The sequence below is a fragment of the Elaeis guineensis genome, chromosome 5 (genome assembly GCF_000442705.2).
Source record: "Elaeis guineensis isolate ETL-2024a chromosome 5, EG11, whole genome shotgun sequence".
Lineage (NCBI taxonomy): Eukaryota > Viridiplantae > Streptophyta > Magnoliopsida > Arecales > Arecaceae > Elaeis > Elaeis guineensis.
In genome coordinates this window covers 2,645,388-2,656,136 of record NC_025997.2, presented here as the reverse complement: position 1 = coordinate 2,656,136, position 10,749 = coordinate 2,645,388, and the positions used below count along the sequence as shown (strand labels likewise).

The window sequence follows — 10,749 nt, the reverse complement described above, 5'->3', positions numbered from 1 at the left end:
GGGCTCGCTGTCTTACCTCTGTCGAACCCCCCTACCTGGCGTGCCAAATCTGTTGCGGCCAATCCCCTCGTCGCCCGATCGTTGGTGTCGCGCACCTACAAGAAAAGTCCTCACAGACCGGAGATGCCTCCAGCGGGGACCCTCCGATGGTCAAGTCAGAGAGGAGATTAGGCAACAGTGAAAAATCAGGGACTCAGTAGGAGAGAGAGCTCAAGAGCTTAGAAGCGCCTCAGAGAGCTTGAGAAAGCCTACCTCCAACTTAGAACTTCCCAATACTGTTGCCTTACCCCATTTTATAGTAGAACGCGATATGGTCCCACCATTAATGGTGCAGCCAACTGAAGAGTTGTCAAATCACTGGGGGCTGTCAAATCGTCATGGGCTGTCAAGTCATTGGGATTAATCTATGCCCTTGGCAGGACAATGCTCCAGGGCGGCCATGCCGCATGTCCTTGACAGGACAACTGCCCATAGCAGTTGTACGGCGTTTGGGCAGACTGGCCGACTATATATCGGTATTCGGCTGCCGGGATATCGGGTGATGATTCGAGAACACCGTCAGCTGATCTGGTGCCTTGTGGAAGTCGGACGTCGGCTGCCACCCCCGATAGTGAGTTAGTGATTTGGGTTTGGCCGCTCGGCCGGTCAGGAGCAGTATAGGTCTGTTCGGCCGGCATACCTTCGTTCAGATATTGTCGGCAGCCATTATCAGCAGTCATTGTCGGAGTCGACCATCGGGGTCATCCATCGGAGTCATCCGTCGGTCCAGTCGGTAGAGTCGGATGTCGGTCGGATCGGTCCGAGGATAAGTCGGCACACAGGGATCAGTCGGTATATCCCAACACGATACAATGCGGATAGCTTTGGGGGGCTTCAAACATCATGGGTACGAGAACACGCATATTTCATGGGCCCCTGTTTAAGTCTCGATGGATGTACATTGTGCAAACCATGCATCCATTCGGTGCATCAAGTCCCATTTCTCCCGCCATGTTGTAGCCCAATTCATCCTCCCAACATATTTTATTTTCTTCTTTTCCTGTCTAACGTCTTTCTTTATGTTTATCTGGTAGACTGGTACGGTCTTTTTTTTTAGCTTACGTGTTTTGACCATTAATATAGTCTTAGTTTTCTTTATGTTTAGTAAGTCATTATCCTAAAGATTGATGGGAAGCAGGTTGGGTCCGACGGCCATCGGACCCTTGGATTCAAGGACCGCGGTTGTATCGGATCACTAAATGATCTGATGAGCACCAGAGTAGACCCCCTTGTAGAGTGGTGCTATGCCAATCCGGACATGTCATTTTACTTGATGGTGTGGCGGGAATTATGACAAGTTGCATACGAGGTCAGCATGCGCCGTCTATAGGGCATGCGGCCAATCACGTGCTAGATCCTTCGTGCAAAGCTGGAAACACATGGATATATCACCCATAGATACGAACATTCCAGCTGTGGCTTGATGGCCATGATGGCTGGAGGGCCTCATAGCAAGCAAAATGATGTCACAATTGCTCAACATGAGAGACAACATCATCATGATCATCGCCTCTAGCTGATATATGCTTTATTCAGTGAATGCATGCCACCGACTTTTTAAGGGACAAGAGGGAAAAATATGGTGATACCAAATCATCATTGTAATAAATTAATAAAAAATTAAAAATAAATAAAATATATGAAGATAATATGAGATATTATCTGTGAGAATCGATGTAATATATGATAAACGATAAAATATTAAAATTTTTATTAATTTATTATAAATTTAATATGATATCACCGTTAAAACAAGTGGAAAAATTCCGGATGACAGGCATAGAAAAGGGAACGGCGCAGTCTTCCAAGAAATCGAAATCTCCCACCCAGAAGCTGCATATCTCGCCGTCCAAGATCTCATTAATTATCTGTCATTCTGTTATTAGATAAGAAAATTTACAGCCAGTTGCATGAAAGGAATACACAAGTTTTTCATGTAGTCTACAAGAAGCCCCGGATATTTGCTGATATTATTCTCTGTCGGGTTGATTTGGTTGAATGGCACTCTATTTCTCCTGAAGAGCTTCAGAAGCAGTCGTATTTCAAAAATTTCTCTCTTTCTGATACTCTATTCCTCATGAAATAGTGTTATTAAATAGTTAGGGCCCTACTTTACCAAAATAGGTAGGGCCCAAGCTGCCGACCTTGGTACCTTTGCCAAGTTTTCCAGCGACATGGTAAAGATAGGGGCAGCAAAGTCTTCCACAAAAGTAATTTTGGCAGGAGCACTGGCAAGGATGAAGCAGACAGCCCCAGCAACAACTCACTATTACCGTCAAAACCTGAGCACGTCTCCACATTATTTTCCGCTAGTCTCCGGCAACTGATGCTTTGTAGGTCACTGCCTACCGACAGAAGTTGAGACCGAGTCCCGATTAGTTCCACTAGGAGTTCAGGGATCTTTTAGAGATCGTACGTTATTATTCTTTTTAACAAACCAGGTGGATCAGCTCAGTTGGGCTGCATACGCGTATCGCTTCCTTGAAATGGTCTCAAACCACGAGGCTATGTTGCCTATCGCCTAGATTTAAATTTTGGCCCGGTGCCCCACAACACAAGTCCATCATAACCAAAACAAACGGGCTCATCTAAGGATTAGTTTTACAAACCTCTACATTTATGACCATACAAGCTATCACTAGTAGTATAGATGTGAGTATTCACATATTTACACCCTTTGAAAACAACACAAATGTTAGAATTGATCAAATATAAAGGCCGGGCACACTGCATTGTTTCAGTTTCAGGATGTATTTATAAATGGAGATGGAGATTTCAGCTTAACGATATTAATTAATGCCATCTCACAACAACTTCATGCGTGTGAAATTAATGATTAGCCTTTATACACCATAATACTACCAATCCAGGGCACTAAACACATTTCGAGGAGAAAACAATAATCTATTTATAGTAGCATTAGTGTATTTGGAGTTGCAACTTGCAGCTTCAATATCAAGCCTTTTGTCATTATTGTTTCAAGGTCTATTGTAGAAGTGCAAGCAACTTTTTTTTTTTTTTCGAGTGTGGTATCTTTTTGATCGTGATATTTCCCTACAGGCCTACAATCAAATGATATTACAAAATAGAACAAATTGCATTACGGATCATTTTAATCTTACAAGCTACATAAGGTTCGATGCATAATTTTCCTGCATATATTATAAATCAGGAAAGTCACAACATTGAAATATCCCTCTCTTATCAACTGCAAAGCTCGACACAAAGCTCATAAATCTGAGATGCAGCATCAGTCATGCTAGATAAGTCATATACTTTGGTTTTCCCACTATCTTGGCATGTCAAATTCAGCTGATGCTCATTTTGGGAGGTCTGCGGCAAGACGATAGAGTGTTAGAGAGAGTTGCCCAGTATGTTTAAATATTATTTATCCATTTATCCTCCTTGACTTTTGAGCAGCATAAGTGGCTGGAGGTTACCCCTCTAGGCCAATAAGCTAGCTAGAGATGATTACCATCAAATATGCTTTAGCAGAGGCATTGGGAATTGGTAGAGAGACATAGGTGTTTTTTTTTTTTTTCCAAGTCTTTAACATCAAAATGGTCAAGTGAAGGAGTTAGAGTGGTCTCTTTTGACAATATTAACCATATTTTCAGGAGAAAAACTCGGGACGGGTACCCAAGATTGCTCCAAAACAAATAGCATCTGTTTTTTTGGAGCCAAGAAACAAAAAAAACCTGCTTATCAAAAAACAAAAGAAGACTTGATACAGATTCAAGAGAAAAGACCATGCAGCTTACCAAGCAGGACTTAGATTGTGCCTCACAGCTCCATCTTGAAGTGGGGACACAGCTCAGATAATGGCACCATGAGCAATGGTCATTTGCATTGACCCCTCTGAATAGCAAAACTAGGCCGACAGTGAACCTGCAGGATTTTGACATTCTATTAGGATTTTTATCAACACAGCACAACATGTGAATGAGTGAGTCTCTGCCCACCACCAAAGCAAAATAAAAAAGGGGGATGTGCAAATGACATCTGCATTTTTGATCCTCTCCCTTTACCATTTCTAACCATCAAAAATAGTGCTCTTGAGCCATTGTTTATTACCCGAGCACCAAGGCATGGCAGCCTCCTATTCACTTGACACACGAGAGCGAGCAAATAGAGACAATTTAGTTTGCTGCTATGATATTTCCTTTACCTCTCTTTGAGTATGATATATCCCCATCATCATAGATCTACATCTAGCAAGCATGAACATGACCACACAAGAGTTTGCTGTGGGCATATAATAGGCATAAGATAACTTTTTGTTGACAGGCCTTACAGAATGCTGCCAAGTTTTGTTTATTGTTCCTACATTAATAGGAACAAAAATGCTAAATAAATCATGCACCATGCTCTCATCTTGTTAGAAGTGTCTTATTAGGATAATAGCACCACAAAATTTGCGATACAGAAAAATAATAAATGCTGGAATACTGTACAAGTTATTAAGCACTAGAAGATGGAATGGTCGGGCCATAAACTAGTGAAATTCCAAAGTTAGGGTGTAATGCAAAGTAGAACAGAAATATAGCAAGGCACACATTAAACAAAAGAAAACATGTATTAATGATAAAAAGAATATTTGTTGACTTACCCTACTATCAGTGCAATAGCCGCAATGATCCACAATACATACTGGTACGTCTTGTGCTTGTTTTTAATCAAGCCACTATGATATCCAAGAGGAGCATTCTTTTGGCTGATATACCCAAACTGAGGGCGAATTAGAATCACAAAACCAAAAAAAAACCCAGTAATAAATCCTCCAATATGAGCAAAGTTGTCAACATGTGGAAGGATTCCAACAGCTAGGTTAATTGCAATGATGACGACAAGGGTCAATAATGCTGCAAACTGACATGGAAAGGAAGTATTAGATAAATGGACATAAAGGCAAGGAACTGAGATCTCATTAACCATACGACTCCGAAAAGGTTATTGGCATTCTCAGCAAACCTTATTTGCATAAATGGTCCAGTTGGTTATAAGTTCTGATAGCATTGCCCCTAGTAATCCAAACAGAGCACCAGAAGCTCCAACAGAGATACTTGTTTGCATAAAAAGAGCTGACAGCAAGCTCCCACCAAAGCCAGCGATGACATATAGTGGGCCAATTCTCACTGCAAAAGAAAGGGGAAGGCTTAGGTCTTCAGAAGATGTATCTTCATTCACTTCAAGCCACAGTAAAAGGCCAATTTAGAGGCAAAAAAAGCAGAAAGATTCAACAGATATACAATTATGAATACTCAAAAGGGCAAAAGGAACACTGTTTAGGTTAATCATACATTATGCAAGAATATTTTGATATTCTATGAACAAAAGTAGAATCATAAACATGCCGAATTTAATTCAGCTTTGACAGGCCAGTGACTGGCAAAGGGCAAGCTCTGCCAAATTTCATGCAGAGTACTGATGCAAACTACTAAAAAAAAAGAGAATAAGAAAAAGGAGAACTGCGATTCAGATGTTGACTGCTGTTAATTGAGGCATGTCACAGAAAGGAAGCTAGAAGAGCCTTTTCAAGAAAGCATCGAACCATCTAGCTCAGCACTTCTTATCTTATCAATGTACTGAACAAAAGATCTCAGCTGTTAGGAGATAAGTATCATCATTACTTGGAACTTTTTAACTAAAATAACCTTATAAACAATGTCACTCATGACATTGTAAACATAAAACTTTAAATCTTCAATTTAAAGCACAATTGATATCCTAAAGCTGATCCTAGATAAGATAGAAAAAGGCTTGATGTTTATGGCTAGGCATTGCTGACTGTCAATTAGAGGTCCAGAAGACTGAAAATGAAATGGAAATAAAAATGCATAATTCAATCCATATGTACTCAGGTCAGCAAACACTGCCCATGTCTTTCAATATTTCAAACAAGAAAGGTAATGGGCAGACTGCAGGTTGACGACTGCTTGAAGGAAAGGGCCAAACTGTGATGACCATAACTGACATATCTACAAGGGATCGAATCTCTGCATTCTTCTTCACTACTTGTCCCTACAAAAGGGGGATCACGAATTATCTGACTCCAAGCCCAAAAAGCTGAGAAAGGTACTGTCAGTGCCAAACTGATGCAGACTCGATAAGCTTAGCTTACAAAGGTGTTCCAATTTGGGAAATCATAAAAGCTTAGTTGTCCAGCACTGAAACCGGCCAAAATGTGAAAGCCAAGGTTGCTCCTGGTTTGACAAATGCAGCTTTGTGCCAAAATCAAATGTACGAGTATAAGACTTGCAAATATCATACGTCAAACATTTTAGAATGTCACTTCTAGTCAGCATTATTTGCTTCATAACCCTGCAAAGACAGATATAGAACCCAAAATGCAGGTGTCCTTGGATTAATATTTATGTAGGCATTCGCAACATATATATACATTACTGGATACATAGCTATCTTATAAGTTTGGTTTTTGAGTGATGCGGATGGTGATCATAATAAATGGTGTCAAACTATTGTCAGTTTGCCGCATACCAAATCCAAATTCTCGCTCAAGTCGAATGCCAATAAATAGGAAACTCAACATATTCGCGAGTACATGGATGACTCCAGCATGTAGCCACATGCATGTGACGAGGCGCCATCCTTGGTTTCCGTGAACCACTCTGTTCACGTCTAGAGCCCCCATCTTCAGTAACCTGATAGATTAAAGAAACAAATGTCACTCAAATCCTCTATCAGCCGTGAATATTCCAGAAAATATTTAGAAATTGTTCACTTGGTTAAATGCATAAAAATCAGCATCGGGGACAACTTTATTCAAGAAGGAAAACGTGTAAACTTTTATGAAGAGAGAGTAATAAAGCAACTGGTTAGCAACATCAAAGCGCGGATTGCAAGGTACACAGTAACATGGCCTTCCGAGTAACTCTTTGAACTTTGACTTGGCCAACCCTTGCCAATATCAACATAATAAAATATATCTGATACCTAAAACATCCACACACGAACCTGGCACCTGCAGCCTGCTAAGCAATCCAAATAGAAAAGTACAGATAACAAAATGCCAAGCATGTACAAGTTCTCGCGCAAACATTAGTTATTTAGATTATTAACACACACACATACACACACACACAAAAGACGCATTTGATACTTTCTTTTTTTTTTCAATACGAAATATTTTATGCTTCCAATTGCCAGTGCAAACGCTACAAACAAACACATCACATACTTTTTTTTTTAAAAAAAAAGAAGACTTTGTGATACATTTTTCAGATCGGAAAAACAAAAAACCTTTTTCCCCATTATAATGCACAAAATCCAACCAGCAGAATCCAAGATTATCATCTCATTATTAGCAGATCATAAATTTCTTATAAAAAATCCGTTCTTTTTGCAATTAGATAAAAGAAGACTACTCACGTGAAAGATGAAGGCCCAAAGAGAGGATTCTCCTTGAGAGGCTGGAACGAGAACCTCCCGAGGAAGTCGAGGACGCAATTGGTGAATGTCTTCGGGCAGTCGTTTATGTACATGGTGACCACGAAGACGACAACGTTCGCCACGATGAACAGCGGCACCAGCCACGGGAACCATCTCTGGAACGGCCGGAAGTCGTCGCCACCGCGCCGCGGCGGCGGCGGCGCCGTGGGGTTTATCTCGAGCGGATAGATGCTGTTGTCCCCTCGCCTCCCATTACTCCTTCCATCGCCCCCCGACGAGGCCTCCCTTCCCATCCCCCGGAAGTAGGAAAAATAACAATTATTTGATCAAAAGATGCAAAAGAAATAAAAGAAATTCACGGCTATATGGAAGGCAACTCTTGAAAAATATAAAAGCAAAAAAAAAAAAAAAACAGGAGGCCCCTGGAATCAAAATTTCCCCCTTTCTCGGGGGAAATTTTTGAGAATTAGGGCTCTCTTCCTTTTTAATAGAAATGAGGGGAATGGTAGGAATTGAAACGATAAAAGGATAAAAATGGGGAACAGAGAAGGATTAAAAATAAAAAAAGAATTAGGAAAAAAAATAGAAACTAGGGATTGGCGGGGAGGGAGGGAAGGGAGAATGGAGTAGGTTGAAACGTGAAGGGGAGGGATAACCGAAAACAGAAAGCAAGGCGTCAGAGGAGAGAGAGTCTGTGAGGTTTTATCGCGCTTTGTTTAGAGGTGCGCAAGTGGGTGTTCCGAGCGCTAGGGGTTAGGCAGCAGTTCGCGTCGCCACGACTAAATTGAACCGCTGGCCAACCACTCTACTAATAACGGGGTCAAGGGTTGCTGTGCCTCCGGCAGCACCAGTCATCTGTGCAAAAAGTAAAATATTGGAATCATTCATCATATCACTGCTGGGTTCCATCGATCGCATCGGAGAGCTGATGTATTGTTACCGGATAGTGACTAGCCCTGGTCCACATCACCTATTGTCCTACATATCGCATCGAACCTTAACTAACACATCGGATCAATAAATCAAAGCAACTAACGGAGGACTCGTGAAAAAATTTGGTTCTAAAATTTTTAGTTCTCGCTTCGATTGGAAGATAATGACTTGAGGATGTCGTCATGTTAGCGTAAGAAAAAGCATGAGGATATGATTGGCGTGGAATTTTCTATGTCAGATAAAATTTTGATTTGATGCTTGAATTTCCCCCTTCTTAAATTGAGATTTGATTGAATGATGCAGGAATGGTTATCCACAAAAATGCGGTACATGTTTTGTGGCCAAGATTTGTTCTTAGTAAGTCAAAAGCTTATACATGGCCAGGATAGCTTGCTTCTTTATTTCTCTGAATAAAAGCTGGTTTTTTTTTTATATATAGTTAAAAAAAAAAGATTATATGATTAAGGTGAAATTATCTACCTCAGCAGATTAACCATTTGTTATTCAAAAATGCTTCAATTTCTACCCTCTTAAACTGAGATTTGATTGCATGAGCTCTCATATATTAGTCGAATAATGCATTGCAAATGTACTACATAACTTCCATCTAAGCTTTGTTCTTTGATCTTTGCTAATTACCTCCCCCATACCCGAAAACAAAAAAAATCAAAGCTGATTGTTTCTGCACATAATGTGATTGCAAACACATACCTTATGTAACCAAGACGGAGTTCTCCAATTGACTCTAATTTTTCAAAGCAGGTGCTAGTGAACAGTGCTAATATAAAGAGAGCTACACGATTATGTGATTGTGCCTTTACCCTACCTTAGTGAGCTCCAGTTGCAAACTATCTAGAATTTATAGGACATGACAAGAAACAATGTATGAATCAGAACCCAGCCAAGTATTTGTGGAAAGTCAGGGATAGCAGCTGCTTAGGTGGTGAGGGGCCACTATAAGCAACATTTTTCTAGACGCTAATCCTAATTTTCCCAGGCCATTGTTGGGACCATGTTAGTTTAGGACGGCTCTTTTCCCATAAACAAGCAATGATTGGAGTGTATTAGGTCCCACACAAGAAATAACATATCCTTGTGCTAATTTCCCACAGTACCAGAAGAAATCCAAATAGCTGATGGATGCTTTGGGGAAGAACATGGCAACAAAATTGCAGGAAAAAGAAATCGTAAAATCCATTGTACATCCCAGATATGTAATGGAGCAAGACTGAATCTACAGATCTGACCTCGGATTGGTTAAGTATTACTTTTCAAACTACATGAAGCTAAGTAAAATCAGATCAAAAAAGCTCAAATGGATAAAATGTAATTAACTCTTTTCTTTAATTGAATTCTTATTCTAATTAAGTTATAGAATGTTTGCAAGAATACCATTGTTGGAGATCCAGGCTAGAACTAACGTTAACCTAGCCCGGATCCTGACGGATGGACAAGTCTATGTCCACATATAAGCAATTAGAAGGCCTGAGCTTGGAGAGGTTGTATCCTTAACACAAATGGATCAAGCTATTCATAACTCAAAAACGAGGCAAGCAGAATAACTTGATATGAAATCCTGAAATACAGGTTTGGTCCGAGCCCAGAGTTTATAGCTAGCAGGTCTTTTGGAATTGTTCCTACATCTATGACAGAATTTTAAAGATGGAACCAATTATTACCAAAAAAAGATGGAACGAATATCCTACACAGAAATGGTCGATTCTCAATATTGCATTCTCGTAGAGCGAGAGTCGTTATCATACACATACCAAGGAGACTATAAATGAGCATTAGCATGTTGCACAGTGATTACAGCAAACAATTTTTACCTCTTGACCAAAACCTATAGAGCACCAGGACTGCTTCCACGTGGGGCCAAGTTAGCAAAATCTTCTGCATGAAAACACTTGGCAACAAATGCTCTTCACCTGAAGAAGTTGAATAAAAGAGAATGGAAGAAAGTAGATGCAAGAGAAATTGAAAGCATGGAAAGTACAATTTTGGGGAAGTTGGGCTATAAATAAGGATCCAGTCTCCTAGTTAAACAAATAGACATTATATTGCTACAGTTGGACATCTTATCAGTTAACCATTGGCTAGAGAATATCCACTCTTCAGATTTATCTTCATCTTGATTCTTTTTTTTTTTTCTAGATTTGTCATGGTGATTGAAGATATTTGGAGACCCAAAAAGAAAAAATCTCAACTATATTTCTTCTTGCAATTATTCAAGTATTTATTTTCTTATAATGGTAATGTTTGAGTTGCTGTAAGATTAAATCTGAAGACTAAAACTTGATTATACTACAACGCTGAGTGGCTATTGCAACCAAATTTTTAGTTGCAATAGGCCCGAATTGGTCGCAA

General features: G+C 40.0%; 1 protein-coding gene across 1 annotated transcript; it reads right to left on the bottom strand.

Moving 5' to 3' along the window:
- Nucleotides 1-3,117: 3,117 nt before the first annotated feature.
- Nucleotides 3,118-7,988, bottom strand: LOC105044394 (RHOMBOID-like protein 2). Its single transcript, XM_019850456.3, has 6 exons — nucleotides 7,429-7,988; nucleotides 6,538-6,701; nucleotides 5,011-5,174; nucleotides 4,649-4,908; nucleotides 3,801-3,927; nucleotides 3,118-3,372 (listed from the first exon to the last, which is right to left on the bottom strand). The coding sequence occupies exons 1-6, from the start codon at nucleotides 7,740-7,742 to the stop codon at nucleotides 3,244-3,246; spliced, it is 1,158 nt and encodes a 385-aa protein (XP_019706015.2). The 5' UTR covers nucleotides 7,743-7,988; the 3' UTR covers nucleotides 3,118-3,243.
- Between the last annotated feature and the right edge of the window lie 2,761 nt (nucleotides 7,989-10,749).